At 39.2% G+C, this 26,251-nt stretch overlaps 1 protein-coding gene across 1 annotated transcript in view; it reads left to right on the top strand.

Moving 5' to 3' along the window:
- Nucleotides 1-9,260: 9,260 nt before the first annotated feature.
- COL28A1 (collagen type XXVIII alpha 1 chain) overlaps nt 9,261-26,251 on the top strand; it is a 156,968-nt gene continuing 139,977 nt past the window's right edge. Inside the window, exons 1-6 of the mRNA XM_084786801.1 lie at nt 9,261-9,392; nt 13,006-13,166; nt 14,062-14,618; nt 22,761-22,781; nt 24,626-24,682; nt 26,015-26,068. Coding sequence (XP_084642927.1) covers nt 13,043-13,166; nt 14,062-14,618; nt 22,761-22,781; nt 24,626-24,682; nt 26,015-26,068 — 813 coding nt within the window. The 5' untranslated portion in view covers nt 9,261-9,392; nt 13,006-13,042. The remainder of the gene's footprint in view (nt 9,393-13,005; nt 13,167-14,061; nt 14,619-22,760; nt 22,782-24,625; nt 24,683-26,014; nt 26,069-26,251) is intronic.

Below are 26,251 nucleotides of genomic sequence, written 5' to 3' on the forward strand. Positions count from 1 at the left end.
TAGACAAGGAATTCCTCTCTAGGACAAGAAATATGAATGCAGAGAGCATTCCATGACAGTATCTGCAGGCTGAGAATCTAAGCATTCTGTGTAAAAATAAACCATCAGAGCAAAGGTTCCAAGGTGTGAGGAGCAAAGACACAGCAACATGAAAATGTGTCAGAAAGCAGAGAACAAGAAGTAAATAGATCCAAGTGATGGGGTCTTGCATAGGATTCCATGGGCAGATACGCTGATTAGGTTTTGGTTAACTTCGTTCAAGCTAGCCATCTGAATAGGGAATTTCAGTTGAAAAATATCTCCTGAAGACTGGCCTGTAGGCAAACTTTTGAGAGCATTCTACTGATTATTGATTGATGTGGGAATGCCCAGTACACTGTGGGGTGTGACACTCCTTGGTAATTGGTTCTTGGGTATATTAGAAGGCAGGCTGTGCAAGTCATGGGGGGTGGGGGGGGGGGAAGCCCGTAAATCTCCTTGCCTCAGGGATTCTGATTCAGTTTCTGTCTCCAGGTTCCTACCTTGAGTGGCCTTCCTTGGCTTCCCTCAACAGACTCTGGCATGGGATGTGTACGTGAAATAAACCTTTTCTTCCCTAAGTTCCATTTGATCATGATCATAGCAATAGAAACTTAACTAGGACAAGAGGGACACCCTCCCCTTGCTCATAACTCCATCTTTCATGTTAACCTAGGTAAGAAATTATTTTACAGCTCTTTTTATTTATCTACTTATTAATTGGTTTATATTTTTATTATAAAAATTTTTAAACATGTAGAAAAATAAAATAACAGGATAATGACACATAGTACCTATATTTTGGATTCCACAATTGACATTTGACATACCTTTACTATATTTTTACACACACATACAAACACACACACACACAAACACACACACACACACACACACACACACACACCACTCTATCTTTTTAAAAAGATACATTTAAAGCTGGGCAGTGGTGGCACATGCTTTTAATCCCAGCACTAAGGATACAGAGGCAAACAGATTTCTGAGTTCTAGGCTAGCCTACTCTATAGAATGAGTTCCAGGGTAGACAGGGCTATACAGAGAGGCCCTGTTTTACAAATACCCACCCCCTATTTATGACTATTACATGCCATTCTTCATATGTCATGAATAAGGATTTACAGATGTCTTTTTTCCCTGTTTATACAAAGAGCAGAAAACCAGCCTTAATTGTTCTGTATATTATGCACACCATATATGCTTATAATTTTAGGACTGTATAATGCTTGTGAGAAATTACGTTTTCAGAACAAAAGAACTGGACACTGACTCTGGATCAGACCTGACAGGATGTATTCCTCTCAGCATGCTGGACACTGACATCCTGCATCCTGGATGTTCCAACACCAAGTGCTTCAGAACAAGACAGCTCCCACGACACTTGCAAAGAAAGCTTCTAACCCCAATTGGTCCAGCATTTCAGACTGTGCCACACAGGACTCTAATTAAGCCTAGAATTTCTCAGCATTTAGAAACTGGACCACAAATGCAATTCCTAGCTTATTTAACTATTTCTGCAATTTTACTTGAGCCCCTACTAGGTATTATTCATCCCAAATCAGCCAGAAGAAACTTTAAGAGAATGATGCCCCACTTCCTTTGGGGGGGGTCAAGTAGGTTTTTGCTTGCTTTTTTGGGCTATAGAGGGTTATTATCAATGGGAGTTGGTTACAAGTTAGTATTGGTCTTATTTAGAGAGAAAACAAGGTTAGACTTAGAGATGTCTCTCTTTTCCTTTATCTTACATTCTTAGGTTTGGAGATAAGGGTTGAAAAGAAAGAATGGGGAATATAGAAATCTATAGGAAAGATAGAACAAAAAGTAGATTAGTGAATCTACTCCTCAACTTAATGCCTCAATTGTCACTCACAGGGTCATTTTTAATTCACTGTTATAGAATTCTATAGATAGATGCAAAGTAAGTTTAATTCTAGATACAGTGGTATAGAATTCAAATGTAAGTTTATTTTTCACAGACATTAGAATATATATATTCTAATATGAGGTATTGTACCCATATAACTCAATTATAATACAAGATTTACTTCTAATACTTTGAATGTACTATTGAAGGCTGTTTAGGATAAGTAAGTTATACAAGTTAATTGTTAGTTGATCAAATCATGGACATGTCAATTACTAGTCTACTTTTATCACAAGAATGTACATCTTAGGAGCAGCAGATAGATATGATTCTGTAGAAAGGTAAGGTAGGATAGTTAGATAAGGTCTTCAAAAACCTTAGAGATATGCAGAATATGGCATTTAAACTTGTTTTTATTATTTTAAGGATTCACTAACAACGAGACAGGTTAACTCCTGGCAACATCCAGCCTCCCTCAAAGAGGATGATGAACATCAAAGAACCTTTTTATGGAGATGGCTTCAAATGTGGCAAAGAAGCCACTGGGAAAAATGTCCTCGTTTCTACCACAAACAGAATTCTGCCTAAAAAAGGGCAAGCTTGGATGCAGGCAAAGTCGACAGGCAAACTCTGCCAAGGGTAAGCAAGTCCTCAATAGTTCCTGCCTCACAAATATGTCTGTCAGATATATTTGGCCAGAAGGCTGAAGAAGATGCTCTGACATTATAGACAGTTTGAGTGACAGGTAGCAAACTGTCTCTGTCATCGTATTTGGAAAGCTGTTAACCTGCACTCCTGGCATACTCATACTCAGGTAATCAAGTTTATTCTTTCTCAAGTCTCTGATGGAGTTGAAGACCAGGTAGCTTAGTTTTACAATGAAACTTAGTTGTTTAGAGGATACGTTTTTTTAGTTCTAGATAGATGTTTTAAGTTGATAATGACAAGATGTGATACAGATTGATTTACATTCTGAATTTTAGACACACCAAGATAGGAAAGATGTTTTCTTCAAGCCTGTCAATTACAAATAGCCAAAAACACTAAGAATGTAACATTTATCTAATTCCTGATTGTGTCATGGTTCTTCTTGCTATAGGTAGTTTATTGTATATATGTGTACTAATATAAATATATACATAAAAATAAAAATAGTTTAATTAATAATAAAAAATAACCAAGCCCCCAAAAGATGCCTTTCAAAGGAACTTGCAACATCAATAAACTTTATTTAAAATGATAAAGTTTATAGAAGTACATTTTATTATTTTAAAAAGGTTTCAAGTAAATAAAAACCTCACACACCCAAATTAACCAGTCTCAAAATCCATATAACTCAATGGGCTTCTATAGACTTAGAATAGTCATTTAGAATGGAACCTGTAAAGCTTCACATCAAATTTTATACTTTAAATAGTGAACATATTTTGTGCGCTTATCCACCGCCTAAAACCAAAAAATTCAAGGCAGAATTAGAACTAGAAAAACTGTGGTGGTTTGAATTTTAAAAGGCCCCCATAAGCCCTACTAGGACCTTTGGCTTTCTTGGAGTAGTTGTGGCTTTGTTGGCGGAAGTGTGTCACTGGGGGTGAGCTTTGAGGTCTTAGATGCACAATCAAGGCCCAGTGTCTCTCTCTCTCTCTTTTCCTGTTGTCTGCCAATCTGGATGTAGAAATCTCCTCTACCTCTCCAGCCTCATGTCTGCCTTTGTACTGTCATGCTCCCCACCATGATGATGGTAAACTAAACCTCTGAACTATAAGCCAGCCTCAATTAGATGTTTTCCTTTATAGGAGTTGCCACTGCCATGGCGTCTCTTTACAGCAGCAGAAATCCTAACCAAGACACACTCACTGTTAACGTCATATCCTCTTTCATAACTCGTATCTATCACTAGCACGCAGTCCTTCCTTATCCCCTTTTATTTATCTTTCCTTGTTCTCTTTTCTTTGCATTATCCTGCACCCATGTGTACATTTGTTTACATATATACATGTGTTATTAACTAAATTCTGCATGTGAGAGTGTGCATGAAAGTTATTTCTTTATGAGATTGTGTGACCTCACTTCATATCACATGTTCATTTTTTTCTGCGAGTTTTAAACTTTATTTTTCTTTAACAAGCCGAGTAGTGTGTGTGTGTGTGTGTGTGTGTGTTTATATCTCAAGTTTTCATTTCCATCCATCCATCTATTGATTGACAATTGGTTAATTCTAGTTTTTTTCTAGAATGACTAAAGCTTCAATAAACTTAGGGCACAAATATCTCTATGGTAGGGTTGGCGTTCTTGGGTATATGCCCAGGAGTGAAATGGCTGGGTCATATTGCAGTTCTACTTTTAAGCTTTTGAGAAGCCTCTAGACTGAATTTCACAATGGCTGTATTATTTTGCACTCCCACCCATGGTGAATCATGGTTCATTTCTTTCCAAATCCTCTGCAGCGTTTGTTGTCAGAGTTGTTGGTAGCCATTCTGACATGGGCGAGGTGGTACCTCAAAATATTTTAATTTGTGTTTCCCTGGTTCCTAGGGATATTGAACACTGTTTAAAATAGTTATTGGCCATTTGTATTTCTTCTTAAAAGCTCCCTGTAAAGTTCATTTGACCATTTATTGATTGACGATTTTATTCCCTTGGCATTTAATATCTGCATTTCTTTGTAAATTCTTGTCATTAGCATCTTCTCTAAAGTGTAGCTTGTAACGACTTTCTCCCATGCTGTGAGCTGTCTGTTAAGTCTGCTGATTGTTTTCTTTCTGTGCACAAACTTTTTGTTTTGCCGTCCCATCTGTTAATACTTCTTGGGGTTAGTTCTTGTGGTTTTGGTGTTCTATGTAAAAATTTCTTTACTGTGCCATCATCTTGAAGGGCATCCTATGTGCTTCCTTCTAGGAATTTTAGACTTAAATCTTAGGTTCATTTTGAATTGATTTTTGTTCAAGGCAAGAGATATAAGCTAATTTCACTCTTCTGCAGGTGGAAGTCTGGGTAGTCTTTCTCTCTAGACATTTCAGTATTTCGTAGTTCAAATTTTATTGCTTTTTAAACAATGTTTGAATTAACTGGTAAAGTTTAAGGGCACGAGGAGCCAATTACAAATCATTGTATATTGCATACATGTATTGAATTACCACACTATATCCCATAAATATGTAGACACATAAAAATATGTCTCTCTATATAAATATTTTAGTAAAATTTGCCACTGTTTGCTGTGTTTGGCTGTTTTGCTTGCAATATATGTCTGTGCACCATGTATGTACCTTGTGCCATAGAGGCTGAAAGATGGTGTCATACCCCCTGGACCTTGAGTTATAAGCAGTTGTGAGCTGCCTTGTGGGTGCTGGGAATGCAACCGAGGTCCTCTACAAGAACGCCAGTGTTCTTAACCTCTGAGCCATCTCTACAGCCCCTTCCCAACGACTTTTCACTTGCCTATTTCTTATACTATATCACAACAATTTTGTTATTTGCTTTCTATCTATGTCTCACATAGCAGGAAGAAAGTTCATTTACATGAATGTTGGATGTCACCAGATGTTATCTTAGCCAGCTTCATTAGCCAGCTTCTCTATTCATCTAGAAAAGTAGCTTCTCTACTCATATAGAAAAGGCTACTGCTTTAATTCAGTTCTTCATTCTTCTACGGTTCAGTGGTGAAGGACATTGGCTGCTCTTACAGAGGATGGGGTTCAATTCCCACCCCTACATGGCAGCTCATCACGGACTGTAACTGCAGCTGCAGGGGCTCTAACACCTTCACACAGACATGCATGCAGCCAAAACACCAACTACATAAAATAAAAATGAATAAACCATTTTTAAATGAAAAATTGTAGAAACCAATTTATACCCTACTCCTTCAGCCCCATAGGCAGTGAACAATTTTAATCTGTTGCGTGCAGACTCACGCTTTCTACAAAGATCCACAAGGTGGAGCCCAAATATCTTTTTTCAGAGAGTAACGCCTAAGAGTCATGGATGGGCCTGGGTAATTTGTCTTAGTATCTGGTATTTCTGAAGTTGAACAACTAACAAAACATGCAATATGTAAATTTAAATAAAAATCACTTATAGTCAATAAAGTTACATATGTATAATTTTATAATCTATAGTTCTGAATATAAGCAATGAGTAATTATTATAGCAAGTAACTTTAGTATGTAGTTTAATATTATTAAAATGTTTCTATAACCCCAAATAGTAAAATAAATTTGAAGCAAATTTTATTTTACTGTAAGATTTGCCTACAACTGATTTATTATTCACATAGAATTTAAAAGAAGCAAGCTATTATATTGGAAGAATTACATTTTAGTAATGACTTAAAATTGACTCTACGACCTTAATTTGGGACAATACTATGTAAAATACCCCAACCTTCTTTTATTTTCTTTGCTAACCTTATTTCCTGTTAATATAAAATTATTTTTACCAAGAAATAATTGCAGATTCACATGCAATTCTAAAGTAGTAGTAGTAGTGATTAATAATAACAATAATAATAATAGTAATAACATAGAGCTATGCAGGTATGTTTTTAGCTCAACCTCCCACCGTTGGCAGCATCCTGAAACACTTACAATGTCACAGGCGAGGTGTTGACATTGATAGTCGTGATGCAGCCATTCTGTCACCACAAAGGTTACTCTTGTTGTCATTTATAAATGTGTGGACTTTTTTTAACCTCTACCCATACTGCCTCTTGAGACTCTCTGCTGACCGTTGCTTGACTGACCACTTTACACTTCCGTGACTTTAAAATGGAGCCTGTGGAAGGTAGAGGGTGAAAGGTGTCTGAAGCGCTCAGTGCTGTGACTGACACCCACTTGGCAATCATGAAACAGGTGGTTATTGATGTAATAAGGGGATTGATAATGTTAAAGTGCCACCCTAAGAAAGGAACGGTAGGGCCTGCAATATGGCTCAGAAGGTGAAAGCCTTTGTAGCTTAAGCCTGACAACCTGAGTTTTATCCTTAGAACCCATGTAAAGGTAGAAGGAGAAAGCTGATTCTACGAGGTTATTTTCTGACCTCCACACACTGCCCTAATTTTAAATAATTATAAACACATACACACACATATATATACACATATACGTATATACATGTGTGTGTGTGTGTGTGTGTACGTGTGTGTGTGTGTATGTATGCATTGCTCCGACCCTTCCTTTCACCGGGGGATCATTAGCTATTATCAATCCATGAGGGCAAGGGGAGCAAAAGTGACAGACCGAGGATTCAGATGGCCCGTGAGCACAAAAGGACATGCCAGACTTTCGGGGCCAGTTCAATTTATTTGGGGTGAACAAGAGTTATATAGAACTTTGGGGAGAGAGTAAGGTTATCCACAGAGGATGTAGATCATTGCTGGGTCCTTAAGGTACTAGGATGGACACATTTGCCTGGAGAGGCATTCCAAGAATGCTGAGTATGTGCTTGCTCAGTGAGCTGGGCCTGTAATTTTCCTAAGGACCACAGGACATTCCTCAGAGTGAAGGTGTGGGGAATCCAGGCTTCCCAGGGAAGAGAAGTGGAAGCCCTGCTGACAAAGGGAGCCGTCTATTTTGCTCCAAGCTCAAGGCTTTCCAGTCATGGTGGACTGCAACCTTAGCATCACTGTTTCCTGGCACGTTGCCTTCCCCGGTAATCATGCCTGCCGTTACAGGTCTCAGAGGAAGCCCGTACAGAGGAGTCTATCATTTGTAGAGCAATAAGGTGGATTCACCATGAACTGAGTCGACAAGTTAGAAAAATAAGACAAAAAGACAATGGGGTAGCTTCAAAGACCTCCCTTCTCGGATAGACATCTCAGAATACCAACCACTATAAAATTGTAACAATAAACCCTAGCTTTTTGCCAGCCATTTGAGAAGTCTGCTGGCTTGAAGGTAAGTTTTTTAGGGAAAAAAAAAAAGGTCTTTTAGGAAAGACAGCAATCTAAAGATGGGGGCTATTACTAGCAAAAATCCATTTTCCTTAGGGCATGAAGGTGAGAGGCTCAGATAGGAATTTTAGAGAGGCATGCCAGATATGTGAGTACCAGGATAGTTACAAATTTAAGTGGTCTGCTCTTTTTTGATACACAGGCTGCTATGTCCTGGCAGAGTCTCTAGATGTCCTGGCTTCTTTAATGTAAAGAAAAATTAGTTGTGAGAAAGTTTAGTGCCAGCTGGTTGCAGTGGTGCACACCTTTAATCCCAGCACTCAGGAGGCAGAAGCCAGCAGATCTCTTAGTTCAGGGCCAGCCTGGTCTACATAGTGAGTTCCAGGGCATCCAGAGTTACAAAGTAAGACACTGTCTTGGGACATGGAGTGGGAGGAGAAGCTCATGGCTTTTCAGTTCTTTTTAGGCACAGTTAATACTGCACTTAGTCATCTAAGAGATGTCTTTTTGTTTTGTTTTGTTTGAGAAAGGGTTTCTCTGTGTAGTCCTGGCTGTCCTGGAATTCACTCTGTATCCCAGGCTGGCCTTGAACTCTGCCTGTCTCTGCCTCTGCCTATAGAGTGTTGTACCACACTGGGTTCTAAAAGGCATCTTTAATCTGAGAGCCGAATGGTCCCTGGTGAGGTGGAAAGGCAGCTGCTCCTAGAAAAGAGAGTGAAATTCAACTTTTCATAGACAATTATAACCTGCTAGGTGGTTTCAGTCTTTAGTGGTGTCCCCTCCAGCACTGTTGTCAGTGACAGAGCAATAACAGTGCTCAGCTCTGCCATCTCCTAAGTTACTGATTTAAAAAAAAAATCTAAAAACAATCAGAGCTGGACAACTTATTTAGCTTTTCCCTCCGTTACAGTTACAGTTAGAAAAATATCTTAACAGATGAATCTCTGCTTCGTTTCCCAGGTGGGAGAGCAAGGCCGTCACAGAGGTTAGGGACAGAGCCAGAACTCAACTAAGACTAGGTATTACTTACACTTTCTACTATAAAAATTTCCTAGAATCAGAAGTAAAAAGACTAGAATAACTAGCTGATACACCCTCATCATTCAATGTCAAGAATTATCAATCTGATCCTTGTCTTTAAAAAACGACCCTGAATCTGCATCTGATGTCGCTTATGTGCCTTCGCAGTGCTGTTCTAACCAGTGTCTCAGAGGGCAAGCCCCAGGCAAAGCAAAAAACAGAAATCAAAAGAGGACATAGCATGACAAACAAAGGCAGACTGTCAAGCAATGTCTAAAATGTAGAAAATTTGCTCAGTTTTTTCTTTTTTCTTTCTCAGAATAGTAGTCTGGAAAATACAGACTTATTTTAAAGGGACACTGTTCCTTTAAGTTGCTTACTGATCCCACCCAGATCATGCACCTTGGCCAAATGCCTGACCACTCTAGTAAACAAGAATAAGAGATTGAAAAAAAAATCCAAAAGAAAAGACAATTATTTCCCAGAGTACGGAACAATATCACATAGCTAACCCTATTTACTAATAGTCCTTGCTGTGGGGAGCTACTGCACTGGTCTCTCCTGTTTAACAGACTTCCTAAGGTAAGCTGTAGCTGCTTGGTTTTAACTCCTTAACTCAAGACTAACTATGTAGGAACCAGACAAAGATAAATGAACAATGCTCTTGTCATGTGAAAGAAGTTTATTGAAAACTTTGCCCTCTGCTGTGACTTGCAACTAGTTTTTTAGATAAACATGAATTGCTAAACATGTACATTTTAATGTAGACATAATTGTTAAACATGTACATTTAAAACTAACTTTAAAGGCATTTAGATTTTTGTTTTGCAAATTTTATTCTAAATTTACAGGCTACTAAACTGTATTACAATATGTTAACATCTTTTGGGAAAGTTTTTAGAAATTTGAAATAGATGTCTACAATTTGGGATTAATTCTAGAATATTTTATCATTTGACTAACCTAGAAATTTGAATAAAGACTATCCAATCATTTTACCTTCATGTAGAAACCAATAATATACAAATGCTGAAGAAAATTTATAAAATTTATAGAAAATTGTTTTATTTCTGAAAAATTACTTTTAAAAAGTCTCCTGAAAGTATAGATCCCAATCAGCACTTGAAATAAATTTTAGGCAAAATTTCAAGATACAGCATTTGGTAAAAGATCTGAATTTTTAAAATAATATTTAGCCTATATTAACATTGAGGTTTTTTATTTCTCTCATTTAACTAACTGCACTTTCCATCTCTTCCACTCATTTGTACATCTTTCTGAAAGATAAAATCTATTAAAAACTAGAGCAATAGAACATGCTTAAAGCAATTAGAAGTGGGTGGGCCCACACAGTGTCAAACCAACCGTCAGGGAGTTCAGGAAAGTAAGAGAGTGGAAAAGCTAGAGAACAGAAAATAGAAACACAAGATCCCACAGGGAAGCAAAAAGCTTTGCTTCAGGGGGCCAGCAAAGAACCCTCAGATAAAATCATAACACAGAGAAGACATCAGGATTATTGCAGTGACTGAACTGTGTCAGTGACTATCATACACGTGAGGGGTTAGCTATAAATTCAGAATTACAAGCCAAGAAGACTACATGTTCAGGCTCTTTGTTTTAAGGGAAGACTTGTCAATATTTGAAGCCAATAGTTGCAGAGTCCTCCTTCCTCTTCCCCCAGTCAGTGTCTTACTTCTAGAACTTCCGAGACGTTCTTCAGGGCTCAAGCCCAGAGAAAACACCTGCATAGCACTAATGAGTTCTTTTCCCCTCTGAAAATGCAGTAGCAGCTGTGTGTGTCTACATGACGCTATCCTTACAGTAAACTTCAGAATTAGAGTTGTAGTTCCTTCTGCTCTTCTCCTTGGTTAAAACAGAGATGCCGTTGCTATGTTCTATTTCCTTAGCATAGTTCTAGTGGGGTTTTGCCTTTGTTTTGCTTTGAATACTGTCTTCGTATCTTAGTATACTTGGTCTAGTCTTGGTTGACATTTAGCCAGTCGCTCTCGGTACATGGGCCAGCGCAGGTGCTTGTTCATACAGGAGTGCAGTTCTGTTAATGAACTTCCTGCTGTTATGCTGTGTGAGGAAGAGGCTGTGGCCTGAAACCAGCCATTGCTTTATGCAAACAGTCTTGCTTCTTTGGGCGTTTATCCATCGGGCAAGTATGAAAGCAGTCCGCATCCCAGCTTACCCATCGCCGCCTTCGCATGTGTGCCCACCCTATTGAGAGTCTGGAAGAATCAGGGTCACGAATTTCCAGGTCACGTTCTGAAGGCGAGGCACCAAAGGAGGAAAATGTGACGACTCCTTTTCCGGACCTGAATGCAGCTGAAGGAAACAAGCACTCAAAACCACGTAGATTGTTGAATCTAAAGCAACTTTTTGTTCCTGTTCCCTTGAGTATCCTGACCTCACAACGCACCCGTCTTCTTTTGTCAGGGAATTCTATGGATTTAAACATCACTTTGTGTGCCGCTGGGCATACTGAACTGTTACAGATGAATGGGAATTTTAATATAGAATTCGAGTTTTCATTGTTTATCCACCTGGAAAAAATAGTTTTTCTGGTTTATTTGAAGGGTAGGCCTCCCAACTTCAAGTATTTTCCTGTTTTGTTGGGAAGTTGCTTTTTTTTTCCCCCTCTGAGACTAGGTTTCTCTCTGTAATAGCTCTAGCTGTCCTGGAACTTTCTCTGTAGACCAGGCTGGCCTCGAACTCACAGAGACCCTCCTGCCTCTGCCTCCCAAGAGCTGAGATTAAAGGTGTGCACCACCACTGCCTGGCTAACTTGTTTTTGTTGTTGTTGTTGTTGTTGTTTTAAGATTTATTTATTTATTATTATGTATATAGTGCTCTGCCTGCATATACACCTGCATGGCAGAAGAGGGCATCAGATCACATTATAGATGGTTGTGAGCCACCATGTGGTTTCTGGGAATTGAACTCAGAACCTCTCGAAGAGCAGTCAGTATTCTTAACCTCTGCGCCATCTCTCCAGCCCCCAAACCTGTTGGTTTTTATTCTCACATTCTTTGGATTCATTAGATATGTAGTTCTGCTCACCTGATGTAGACTACCTTTCCAAAGCAAGAGCAGAAAAGAGAAAGGAGTTACGGGTAGCTGAGGAGGGATTTCATTCTGACTTGAGTTTCGCTTGAGCATCACTATGATGCTGCGTGCTGTCTTAGTGAGACCATAAGGGCAGTGTTTTGCTATGACCCAAGGAAGAGCTGCCTTCGCTAGGAATCAGGTATAGTGCACATGAATGGAACAAGCATGCAGTCATCTGAATCCACTCTGAAGAAACTGCATATGACAAATCAGAGACTGGGATGGACTATAGCCCCCAAATAATGGGGAACTGAGACATTGATCAATGGCATTCCTTACTCCCCACTCTCCACAATATCAGGAGAAATTGGTCCTGCTTAAATATAGATATTTGAACATAAGTGAATATTTATTAAGAGGTACTTGAATGTAGTACCATGGCTAGCTTAGGTTAGAAACTTGAAAAACCTCAGTGAATTTTATTTGAAATGTGTGTGTGTGTGTGTGTGTGTGTGTGTGTGTGTGTGTGTGTGTAGGCCAGAGGACAGCTTGCTGAAGTTAATTTTCTCCTTACCCTACATGGGTCCTGGAGAATCAAACTCAGGTCATCATGCTTGGTAGCAAGCACCTTAACCCACTGAACCCTGCTGTTGGCTGACATGACAGCTTTCAGCTCTACAAGCTTGAATGAATGAATAAGTGAATGAATGAATGAATGAATGAATTTATTATTTATTTATTCTCTCTCTCTTACCCTATGGGTCCCTTGTGTATGTATTATGGCTTCCAGTTTAGTGAGGGATTCCTGAATGCACTAATGAGTGGGTGTGTGTTTCTTGTGCTTTCTCTTGGGCTCATTTTTGTCTGTGCGTTTTGACCAATTCTCATGTGTTAGTTTTTGTTTATCATATCACATCACATGACATCATATCATATCATAATCTCTTAGAAGCATGTTTTCTAATGAGAGACAGAAGAAGGGGATGGATCTGGGTGGGAGGTGACATGGGGAGGGAGTGGGAGGAGTAGAGGGTGGGGAAACCATAATCAGGAAATGAGAAGAAGATATATTTTCAACAAAAGGAACATGATAAATATTACCTTTTATGGAAGTATTTTTAATTGAATTTTCCATTTCAAGGTGTCACCAGGCAGATGAATTTTAACCATCTACCATAATGAGGAAAAGAGACGTTGCCTTCTGTCTCCTGTTTTTACCAGCTTTTATGACTCAAGGAGTGTATGGACAAAGAAAGAAAGGACCAAAGCCAAGCGTGCTTGCAAGAAAAAATGACTTCCAGGGTAAAAAAAAAATGTGTTTTAAAAATAGTTTTAGTTTTAGCCCGTCTGTGAGAGCACTAATATAAAAAAATTTAAATAGTGTTTGGTTTAAATAGAAAACCATATGTGTGATGTCATACATGCAATGCTCTGCCTGATAAAATTACATCATGGTAGTAATAGGCCCTACATATTTAGATCACTTCATGGGCTTTAGAGCACTTGTGCATTTATTATTTCATTTAAATTCCACTTGTAAAATAGTAGGGACAGACATGACTACTCTCACATATAGATAAACAGGTTCAGAGAGCTTAAATGACACATTCAAGGCCAGAGGCAAGTCAGCTGTTAAGAAACCATCTAAAAGCCTGGCAAGGTGGCACATGCCTGTAACCCCAGCACTCTGTGAGGGGTGGGCAGGAAGATCTCTGTGAGCTGGAGGTCAGCCTGGTTTACAAAGTGAGTAAAGACACACATCTAGAATTCATGTTCAACTGTATTTTAAAATTAAATTTCTTTTCGTGTTGTTATTCCTATGATGAGTGTAGACAATTTCTTGTTTGGTTTCAAGGTACTAGGATATTTTTGATTTACCTTTCAAAACCTTTGCCTAGTAGTTTGTTAATTAAAAAAATATGCTGTACTTTCTTTTTTATTCTTTAAGTGGGTTTACAATGCTGAGAATATATACTTTCATTTGTTTGGTCTTGTTTCGCAGTTTGTAATAAAAATATTTTGTAGGCTTAGAAAGGTTTATCTTGAAGGCAGTATGCCATCTTTCAAAATCTCTCATAGTCACTTTATTCCCCTCTCAGAAACAAAACAAAGAGCACATCATCTCAGGGTTCTGACAATGGGATGCTGTGTGCGAGGAAGGACAATTCTGTTGCATAACCTTTGTGCTCTCTTTCAGATGCCATTTGTTTCATAGATGTTGCCTTTATCTTGGATAGTTCTGAAAGCTCTAAAATTGTCCTCTTTGATAGTCAGAAGGATTTTGTGGATGACTTGAGTGAGAAGATTTTCCAGTTGACTCCTGGTCGTTCATTAAAATATGACATCAAGCTGGCAGCTCTTCAGTTTAGCAGCACTGTCCAGATTGGTCCACCTTTTTCTTCTTGGAAGGATCTACGGACGTTCAAGCAGCAGGTCAAATCTCTGAATTTAATTGGGCAAGGCACCTTCTCTTATTATGCCATCTCCAATGCCACAAGGCTACTTAAAAGAGAAGGGCGTAAAGATGGAGTCAAAGTAGCTTTGCTGATGACTGATGGCATCGATCATCCCAAGAGTCCAGATGTCCAAAGTGTTTCTGAAGATGCTAGAACTTCAGGAATATCATTCATCACGGTGGGACTTTCCACTGTGGTCAACGAAGCCAAACTTCGCTTGATATCTGGGGATTCACCCAGTGAACCTGTTCTACTGTTGAGCGATCCAACCCTTGTAGACAAAATCCAGGAACGCCTGGTAAGTACCTACAGGGTTGAGTATATGGTTTTTGTTTTTTTTTTTGTTTTTTTGTTTTTTTGTTTTTTTTTTTTGCTCTGTATGAATGTCTTGGTTACAAGCTATTTAAGAGCAGACCGAACCGTTGACAAAGTAGGATTCCCATTGAGCATAGAACATTAATCTTTCTGGATTTTCCTTCTGCTATCTTGAGAATTTACTGGGAATGTGTGAAGCTCATTCCCTGAAGTTGCATCCCTGACTGTCACACACTAAGGATTTTTGGAAATAATACTTTCAAAGCATACAGCATACTCTCCTGTCTATTTATGCTAAAATCATGTACATTGTTGACTTATATGCATGCTGTTATCAATTTGTGGTCTGCCCTGTTTCTTCTGACTTTGTCCTTTCTTATTTCCCATTTGCAGGATGACTTTTGACTGTCTTACCTATTTCCATGTTATACTACTTAAAAATTATTTTTCTCCTTTTATTTCTTATATAGTACAAGCTTGCCAATGTTACTTTTCATATTGACTGACAAAGCAACCTAAGAAAGGAAGAAACTATTCTGGCTCACAAATTGAGGGTGTAGTCCATCCTAATGCAGAAGTATGGTGGCAGGCGTCTGGTCACACAGTGACCATAACAGAAACCATAGAGAGATGAACGCATCCGTTAGCTCAGCGTCTCCTTCCTATTCAGGCCAGGACTGCAGTCCATGGAATGCTGCTGTCCACTTTCAGGGTGGCTCTTCTTGCCTTAGCTAACCCAATCTGGAAACTTCTTTACAGACACGCTCAGGGGTTTGTCTCCTTGGCAATTCTAGGTCCTGCCAAGCTGACAACGTTTACCATCACGTGCTCCGCTTTAAAATCACCTGTAGTCAATCGGTCATTTCCCATTGGATCAGGGTCCTTCTCTGTGTATTGTTAGCTATGGTAGTGCTTTTCTGTGTTGACCACCCAGCTATGTGGAAGACCTTTCCCTTGATGCTTTGGGAAATGAGGCAAAATAATCAAAATGAAATCTCTCTTTACAACATTTCTCAAGGAAAAAAAAACTCCCAGGGATAATCTGGTTGATTGTTAAGTGTTTAATAGTGATTTAAAAAAAACAATTAAAAATTTTCCTAAGCACATCTCATTTATGTATTAGGAACACGCACATATAACAACAACAATTAAGGAAAAAGAGACGGAAGGTCATGAATCTGTGAGAGAGTAAAACTGAGATAGAAAGGACTGGAGAGAGGAAAAAGAAAGGGTAAAATGATTTAATTATGTATTTTATTTTAAAATATTAATTTTTTCTTGAGAAGGCAGCAAGGCAGAGGTGTCCCTTAAGCACTGATCATTTCTCATGAATATTTTCTAACTGTTACAAAGAAATTTCAAGCTTATTCTGAAGATTTTTGATCCGTTCGCCCTCTCTACATTCTTTTTCAAGAGTTTCTCTTGAAATATCATGTGTGGAGTGCTATTCGTCTCTCCATGTATTTGGCACTGCTTTGCACACTCCTTTGTTTTATGTAATCTTTTACGGATTTTTAAAAATTTTATATTAAGATATTTTACCTATATGTATATTTATGTGTGTACATCACACGCCCTTGAAGGTCTGAAGAGAGCATTGCATCCTCTTAGACTGAGGAACAGATGGTGTGAGCCACCTTGTCGGTTCTGGCAACCAAATCTGGGTCCGCTGCAAGAACAAGTAACTCCTAACCGTTGAACAATCTTTCTATCCCCTGTATGGTTCATTTTTGTTTATTTTTTCACAATGATAGGATATTAATCACAATGCAGGGTGACTATTATCACCCCATTTTACTGCAAAAGAGCTGACATAGTAAGGCTTGCCAAGACTGCAGAGTATGTACGGTTAGCACTGAAAAGGTGTATTTAAAGAGGAATTCACAACCAATTTTGAAGGTTTGCTCAGCCCTCTTCCAAAGTTACTGTTAGTTCTTCTCTCTGGGGATAGAGCCTATTTAGACTGGAGTCAGAGGCTATGTTCGGCCCAGCCGGTGGCTCCCAGGTGAGTCTCACTGGGAGAAGATATTTTACACGAAAGGGAAACTTAAGGTACTAGGACAGTACCTAGCCGTTGTGCCGTTGGTTCAAGGCATCCTCACCATTCATCTGAAAGCTGAGTTCAGAGGAGAATCCTGGGAAGGTGAACAGTTAGTGGCCGCTGTTCCTCTTCTTCCTTCATCTACCAGAAGTGCTGACTTGAGAAGGCACAGAGCAGGCAGTTCCTGGTTTGGCCGGATGTGCTGGCTCAAGGTGTTGCTACTCTCACTCTCAACACGCCCTTGCTCAGAATCCCGCCCACTGAGAACGTGAGCTCCTGGCAGTGGACTGGAGCTAGGACTGTTTCTGCGGAAACAGAAAATGACCTCCAAGACTCTTCTTCCTCGGCATCCTGTGACCTCAGCGTGTTTGTTCAGATGCCAGTTCTGTACCCTGCTTTCCAAATGCACTCCGGGTTCAGAGTACTTACCCGGCTTTTGAAAGAATGGCACACCAATATTCAGTGTTCACATTGTCCCTCTCTCTAAAGCAGGACCTGATTTTTCACCAGATCATTGGGAATATTCCTAATTTAATGTACGTTCATTACATTGTTAGTTTTTATTTCGAAATTCTTGTGTAGTTGGGTTTTCAAATAATTTAAAAACATAATTTAAGGCATACTTTAAGAACAAAAATGCATTACTTCAATGTCAGTTCCATGAGTTTTGACAGGTACACACATTCATATAACCACCAACACAGTTAGAATGCAGAAATTAGAAATTCCTATCACTTATAAATGCCTACTAAAACTTCTTTGTTCTCTCTCTCTCTCTCTCTCTCTCTCTCTCTCTCTCTCTCTCTCTCTCTCTCTCTCTCTCTCCTTATCCCAGAGCTGCTAATCTGACCATCATCACTCTGGGTTAGTGTACGTTTCATAGCATCTTACAGAAGTAAACCCATATCCTATGTACTTATTTGTGTTTGGCCCCTTTTATTGAGAGTACTAATTTTGGTATTGAATTGGTATTAAACTGGGTTATTTGGGGGGATCAGCAGCTTATTCTTTTTTTTTTTTCCGAGACAGGGTTTCTTTGTGTAGCCTTGACTGTCCTGGACTCACTTTGTAGACCAGGCTGGCCTCGAACTCACAGTGATCCGCCTGCCTCTGCCTCCCTAGTGCTGGGATTAAAGGCGTGCGCTACCACGCCTGGTTCAGCTTATTCATTTTTATTGTAATGCCCACTTTAGTTGGACTTAATGGACACAACTGTCCAGAATAAATAGATTTTTTTTCAAAAACAAAAATAAATAGACAAATTCCCTCTGCACCTTTAGTAGGAAGTATCTTGTAAGAGCCATGCAGAAGCATTTCCGCTCTGAATTATCAAAACGGGTGTGATGGTTACTACAGAAGGGGATGTACAGAACCTGCTACTGTTAGTTTATTGTAATTTACATGTGAAGAAAATTCAACCAAGTGTTCTAGATATATCATGTGGTCCTTAGGAAGAGTAAGACAGTATTAAAAGAACGATATTTAAAAATCTGGAAATAAAGGATGAGACAAATCAGAGTTTCTTTTTTCTGATCATTCTTTTTTAAAATTTATTTATTTTTATTTTATGTGCATTGGTGTTTTGCATTCATGTATGTCTGTATCAGAGTGTTAGATCTTGGAGATATAGACAGTTGTGAGCTGGGTGCTGGGAATTGAACCTGAGTCCTTTAGGGAGAGCAGTCAGTGCTCTCAACCGCTGAACCATCTCTCCAGCCCCTTTCTGATTGTTCTTACAAAACAAAAATTTAAGATATTCCCTTTACTACGTAAGGGATGACTTTGGCATTTTCTATGTCATCTTTAGAATCAGAGAATCATATGCTTTTTCTTCATTAGTTATGGCCAGTTCCTATTTTTCCAGGCTTCATTTTTTAAAAAGATATTTATTTCTGTTGTGTTTTAGGTTTTATAGTGGCAATTTTGCTCCTAAATTAAATTACAAAGGCTTTTGTTGTTGTTGTTGCTGTTGTTGTTGCTATGGAGTTTGCTGGCTTTGTTCTCATCTCATCTGTTATGATATTAATAACTTTGTCAGTTCTTCATATTTGCTCTATCACCTTTGATAGCATTGGCATTTTACTCATTTACAAAATTGGCCATTCCCTTCTAGCCTTTTAGCCTTCTATTTTAACCACTATCCCATTACACAAATCTGAACCCATTGACCCAATGTGCTTCTTTGATTTTAGGGAGGACATTTCTCTATTTATTCTTGCCATTGAAATACAAATTTCAACAGAACCTTCAAGCCATAACTCAAACTGCAGACACCCTTGCCCCTGGCTATGACTGTGTGCCTCCCCAGTTGTTCTTATGGGCCAGCCTCTTCACCATAGATAGAAATCCCACTTTCAGGCAGCCAGCTCCTCCCACTGGACCGTTCTGTCCTCTCCCTTTGAATATCCCTTCTCACTGATGTCTTTGTGCTATTGCCCACACTAGTCTTTATGGCTCTTTCCCCCCACCATCTTTGACATACAGAGCAGCATGCCATCAGGGTGTTAGTTGGTCCCTTACATTCCTTCCTTCAGAATCACCCCAAAGCCCCACCTATTCCAAGAAACTATTACTGACTCCCACTCTCCGCATTTAGGACTTCCTACACTGACTGCTCTCAGTGTGTAGTCCTCAGTCCAGAGGCTGGACTACGTGTAAGTGCCCTCAGGGATGAAGCTTTGTTCTTTGTTCGAAACAATCTTATTTATTATGAGTGTTGGGTCAATTCTGTTTCTATAGAAATATAAATTCCAGAAGATGTAAAAATCAAATGAGCTACAAAAAAAAATAGTTACTTAGGTTGTTAGGGTGCTAAAGAGAAACACAGTGAAGTAAAACTAAATTTTCAAAGGGAGAGCTGGTAAGAGCATAAATTTTAAAAACCCAGTAAGGTAAGGAGCCAAGCTTGGTGGCTCATGTCTGTAATCCTAGCATATGGGATATTAAGAGAATTGTCATGCCTTTGAGGTCACTCTGGGCTACACAAAGAGTTCCAGCTAGTTTGGGCTACATAGTAAGACCCTTTAAACACACAGACAAACACACAGACACACAGACACACAGACACACACACACACACACACACACACACACACACACAGAGAGAGAGAGAGAGAGAGAGAGAGAGAGAGAGAGAGAGAGAGAGAGAGAGATTGCTTATTGTAAAAATGTCAAAACTAGACTTTTGTTTGTTTTAGTAGTTTTCAAAATGTATGGTTCGACTTGGACTACCACGGTTTATCAAGTTGCACCTTCTGCATTATGTCAAAGTTCTCTTTTTCTTCTCTTCATGTGCATGTATGTGTCAAAGGTGCATACATTTGTGTGTGCGCGTATGCCTGTGTGTGTGCATACACATACACATGTACATGTATGGAGGCCAGAGGTCAACTTTAGCATTGCTTCTCACCATCCACCTTGTTTCTTGACATGTGACCGCTCACTGAGACCTGTGGTTCACCATTTCCACTGGGTTGGCTAGCTTCAGAGATCTGCCTAGCTCCATGTCCCCAGAGCTGGGATTAGAAGCCCATGACACCATACCCAGGATTTTACTTGAATGATGGAGACCAAACTGAGGTCTTGATGCCTGCACAGCAAACACCCGGCCAATTAGCCTACCTCTCCTAATCCAAACTATTTTCATAATTTAGGTTCTAAAGTATGTATCCATCTGCAACTTGCTTCTTTTTTATAAATAAGATTTATTTATTATGTATAAAAGGGGTTTGCCAGCATGTATTTCTGCATGCCAGAAGAGGACACCAGAGCTCTTTATAGATGGTTGTGAGCTGCCTTGTGGTTGCTGGGAATTGAGCTCAGGACCTTTGGAAGAACAGTCAGTGCTCTTAACTTCTGAGCCATCTCTCCAGCCCCTGCAACTTGCTTCTTATTTCTTATTTTTGCTCAGTTTTTTAGATTATCCTTGCTAGATTATATAGAATCAATGAACTCACTTTACCTGTTGAACAGCACTTCATTTATTGACTCGTTTGCTATTATGAATAATAAAGAACACTGAAATGTGCAGCCACGGTTCAGGTAGCATAGCGAGGAGGTGAGTGTGTCTTCATCTTTGTAGGCAGAGCCAGATACCACAGGGAAGAGTGGCAGCATCCTCAGCAATCTGAGATCCCACTCTCTCTGTGGGCTGCTGCTTTTGAAGAAACAATTATCCCGCTTGCAGGCTGATTTACAAGCCCAGGAATATAAAAATCATTTCTTGGCTGCGGGTGCTAGATGTCTATAGATAGCATATATTACCAGACTTGGAAAGCTTCTGAGACTATGTGGTTAAAACCCTCCCACCTTCCTATATGGGAAAGTTGCCTGCAGTGACTGATCCAAAACAGCATGTTCATTATGAGTGAAACAGGAAGAAACCTCGGGTGACACTGAATTCTCAGTCTGCACCTCGCTCCCTGTCATTAGAGCCTCTCAGAACATTTTGCTATCTCTTCCTTCTGTGTTACTAACGTGGTCTAAAATAGGGACAGTGAAACAAAACTAAAGGCATCCAATCTCCATCAAGCCACATGACTAGTTTAGCTTTGCTTTGCTCATTAGCTCCTTCATGTTTTATGGCAAATGTTCTTGTACCTTTCTCCTTAGTTTTCTGTATTAGCTTATACAGACATCCTCTCAGATTGAGCCACAAGGCACTAGTCAACTAGTCTTTTTTAAGGACAGGCTCTTCTACCATGCGCTCCTATCTTTTCCATGTTTATCTTCCCACAAGAGCTGCTGCACTCTTGTCAGGCCCATCGCACTGAACAACTAGAGGACAGCAGTGAGGCCTGTGTGGGATAAAAAGTAGGTTGTGGCATTGAAATTATAAATGTAAAGTTTTGAAAAATACTCTGTCTAATTCTCCTTTGAGTGTGAAGGAGAAGTACCACTGAAGATGGGCAGGAGGCTCAGCCCAGGGGCGTGACCTCGGCTTAGCCATGTTTCCTTATTACAAAGCCAAAAGTTAAGCGTGCACAGCCGCCCTTCCCCCACCCCCTCTCTCACATACACACACACACACACACAGAGCAAAATGCATAATTATTCTTATAACACGTTTCATTGTGGCATACATATTATTTTTTTTATCATTTAATTCCTCCTAGGTAGCAAGATACAAATGTAGTTTCTTCTATGTAAATAATGCATATTGTTATGAACTGTTTAAAGGTTTCACAAAATATTATATCTAATGCTGCTAAGATGTAAAGGCTGCTACTTTTTTCTCATGTTGAACTTTTATAAATAAAATATGCTGGGTGTGGTGGCTCACACCTGTAATCCCAGAGCTCGGGGAGTCAGAGGTAGGTGGATTGCTGTGAGTTTGAGGTCAGCTTGGTCTACACAGTGAGTCCAGGACAGCCAAGGCTACACAGAGAAGCCCTGTCTCAAAAACCCCAAAATTAGAAAAAAACTATAATATTATTATTATAATAAAATAAAAACTTACAAGTTTGAGTAGAAAATTATTTTTCCTAATGATCACAATAATGGATTCGTGGCCTCCCCTCCCACGTTTCAGATAATCTTGGGAAATGCTACCAGGCTTTATAATGTTCTGTTTTTGAGTTTTAATCCAGTTTTCTAAGACCTGCTATAATTTCATTAAATGATGATTCCAAAATTGGTGTTTTAACGCAAAAAAAAAAAAAAAAAAAAACAAGTACATCTCTGTTTAGGGCTGGGAACAAGAAAACATAATGATGTATTTTCCTTTGTGAGCAAAAGTGAGAAGTTTCTTATTACAATCAATTAAGCTTGGAGCTATATAATACGGAAAATAGAACTGATCAAAGGGAAAAAAAAGTAAAGCGTAGGATGCGTAGGATAATGTTCCCAGGAGACACAGAGCGATTTTGAATGTTAGTGCCCCTCATGTCTCCTATTAGTACATGCCTGAGAGTGCTCCCTGGGAGGCTGGCTGCCTGGCTTTATTGCTTTCACAAGGTTAAAAAGGCTGCATTGCTATTCTTCTTGGAAATTGCATATCCCATAGGGAATAATTAAGACTAATAAGAAGCTGCAAGCAGAACTATTAATTGAGTTAATGTTTCATTCTTCTTTTCCCCCTTCTAGGATGTCTTATTTGAAAGGAAGGTAAGTACCACAAGCTTTATTAGTATGAATTACTCTAAAAACATGTATTAGCAAACCAATATTGTGATTCCTTTGTCAGATGTAGGGTTGGTGAAGATCTTTTTCCAGTCTGTAGGCTGTCACTTTGTTCTGTTGACAGTGTCCTTTGCCTTATATGAGTTTTTCAGTTTCATGAGGTCCCATTTATTAATTGTTGACCATAGAGCCTGGACTGTAGGTGTTCTGTTCAGGAAGTTGTCTCCTGTGCCAATGAGTTCAAGGCTCTTCCCCCACTTTTTCTTCTAACAGATATAGTGAATCTAGTTTTATGTTGAGGTCTTTAATCCACCTAGGCTTGAGTTTTGTGCATGGTGATAAATATGGATCTACTTGCATTTTTCTACATGTAGACATCCAATAGACCAGCACCATTTGTTGAAGATGCTATCCTTTTTCCATTGTATAGATTTGGCTTCTTTGTCAAAAATCAAGTGCCCATAGGCGTGTGGATTTATTTCGGTCTTCGATTCAATTCTATTGATCAACCAGGCTATTGCTATGCCAGTACCATGCTGTTTTAATTACTGTTGCTCTATAGTACAGCTTAAGATCAGGGATGGTCAGCAGGATGGAACCTACTAAAGCAAACAAAAGTCTAGTTTTGACCCGCTCACAGGTGGGTACGCTTCTGGACTCTGGAGACTGAACACCCGTCCTCCATGGGCCAGTTGGATGGCCTGAGGCCAGACCCATCTGTGCTCTGCATTGTGTGGACCCCTCTCGCCTAGGGCTATCCAGGTTTCATGGTCTGTAGCTCCTAACCAGGTCCCTAGGTTCCATCCTGCTGACCAGACACAGTGTGTGGTTGGTGCCACCATCTTGGATTCTCGAGTAATCCTTTTTTAAAATGAGCTATTTTACTTATGTCTTTATTTTTCAACTGTAGGTTAGAGAATTTTAGAAAAAAGTAGAAAATATTTCATGCTATTTTAGAGATTATTATAGAGATCGATGCAATCCAACTGACAACATTCCTTTACTTGGAAATGAATTCTTTTTAAGTATGGATCGGATACTAGCTAATTTTTGAAAGGTACCCCCAGTCCTGGCCAGCATCAACGTAGTGATGCTTTCTGCAGGTTAGAATGGAAGATCATTAACTTCTCTATTTTGAAGAGAATTGAGCCAGATGAGAGCAACCATTTGGAGCGCATCACAAAGGAAGCTAGCTAGTAGCAATCAGTTGGAAAGGACACAGTACAAAAGATGGCTGTGAACTTGCCAAGGACTCTGGATCTAGACACTCTGTGCCATGAAAAGCACAGGTAACACAACAACATCTCTTAAGTGTGGTCTGTAAATTTCAAAAGCTTACAGAGAAAACAATCACTTTGTCATATTTGAGCCTATTAGGTAACTATCACATGACTCATTCTGGTTTAAGAGACATTAGAATTTTTAACAATGTGTAGTTTTAGATTGATAAAATATGGTTCAAATAATATTTTCTTTTATAAGGATAGATTAATATTTATATTTGATTGAGCTATGAAGTGTTATATAAAAGAGAATAAGTTGAAATTTCAAAATTCCACAAAAATGCCTCTTTTTCTATTTTAACCAGTCTATTTGTATAAATATATTGATAAATATATGGTAGAACATTTATTTTATTTAACCATACCAAAACTTAGTAATAATTCAATAGCTGGCTTGTACCCATCCTTAGTTCGCCTTGAATAGTTAATAGAGGGACAGAAATTTCCTGCAGGGGAATTCCAGTTAGTTACAAACTGGCTGAGATTTGGCATGTTGCACATTCTCTGCTGCACTGTGTATTAATATTGTATTTCTTGCTGATTCAGTGTGAACACAAGATCTGTGAATGTGAGAAGGGAGATCCAGGCGACCCAGGGCCTCCTGTGAGTAGACATCTATGCTGAACTTGGGGTTGATGAAGACAATGGTGGAATTATTTTCAGAAAGGACTTCTCAGTCTCATTTCTTATTTGATAATTAGAGCCAGAATTTCTCAGTGATGAAACAAAAACATAGAAAAGGCTAACATAAGACATTGGTGGTTTGGGCAATGTTTTGTCTTACTAGAAACACATGAGAGCATCCTTTCTGGAAGCTGCATCCTTCTCAGGAATCCAGGGATGCAGCATCAGCACCATGTAGCCTCATGGAGAAGAGCCTGGTTAGGATGCTTTGGAGGATTGGGTAAATTCTGTAAAATGGAAGGAACTGCTTAGGAACTGATAGAAAACAGTAGGACTTCCAGTAACGATTTACCACCGACCAACATGGTCAGAAAGCATATGATTCAAAAATCTTGTCCTAAGAGTTTGGAAGCCTGGAGAATAGGGTTCACAAAGTGCATGGGTGGAGTTTTTGAGCTAGTGCTTGTGCTTGGAGGTATCATTCCGAGTGCGGGAGCGTGTGACATGTTTCACCCTGAGACTTGGGCACTCACTACAGTTTTTTTTCCAAACAACTCTACCAATCAAGATATTAGAGAATGAGGATTTATTTTCATAAAATACAAAGTTAGATCTACTGCGTGATAATCAATAGAAGATGACTTAACTAAAGTGAAGAGTTAACCTTCCTTTTCTACAAATCTGTTGTTTAACTTATTACATGAAGAGACTGCCATGAATAGTGGAAAAGAAAACTCACCATCAGCAGCTAAATTGACAGTTTCCGTCAACTCTGTACTGCTACACCTTCATAGGAGTAAATCATTCCTTCCATGTTTATGTAGTGCCCTCAAAACCAGTTCTTAGGAAAGGAAGCTTTTTGGTGGGGTTTGGAACAGAATGCAGGTCTCTTTTCTTATGTCTGGAGCTAGGAGCTAGTCCTGTAGGTTGGAACATTTGATCACAGGTGAGCAAGCTGGCCCAGTAGAGGTCCGCAATAGGCCAGGGCAGAAAACGCTGACCCACCTCTATATATTCACTTCTGAAAACTCCTTGAATGAGTGTAACTTGTTTAGAAAAAAGGGGTCGGACGTAATTAAGAAGTAAGTTGTGGCTGGGAAGACGTTATCTTCTTTTGAACAAACCCACAGACTGCATGAGGAAGGTTTATAGTGCTCTTGGCACAGAGAGGGGGACCAAGTTGGATGTCAGCGTACCTGGTTAAGGCTCTAAGATCTCACATTTTCTATGCAGCAGATCAGAAATTCAAAAGCATAGGAAACTGATAGAATACTTAATAAAAAATAATCTCATGTCTCCATTTTCTTTCAGGGTACCCACGGAAACCCCGGAATCAAAGGTGAACGAGGACCCAAAGGGAATCCGGTAAATTAATATAAAGGGTTTTCTTTGACTAATGCAGCTTGTATATTTATTTAGAGAATGTCGTGGTTGGTTTGTTTCATTTTTTCAACTTGACACAGATAGAGTTATCTGAGAATTCAATTGAATTTTTAATTGAAAAAAAATGTCTCCATCAGATTGCCTATTGGCTTTAGATCCTGCCTC

Source organism: Acomys minous, assembly GCF_964271855.1.
Source record: "Acomys minous genome assembly, chromosome: 6".
Lineage (NCBI taxonomy): Eukaryota > Metazoa > Chordata > Mammalia > Rodentia > Muridae > Acomys > Acomys minous.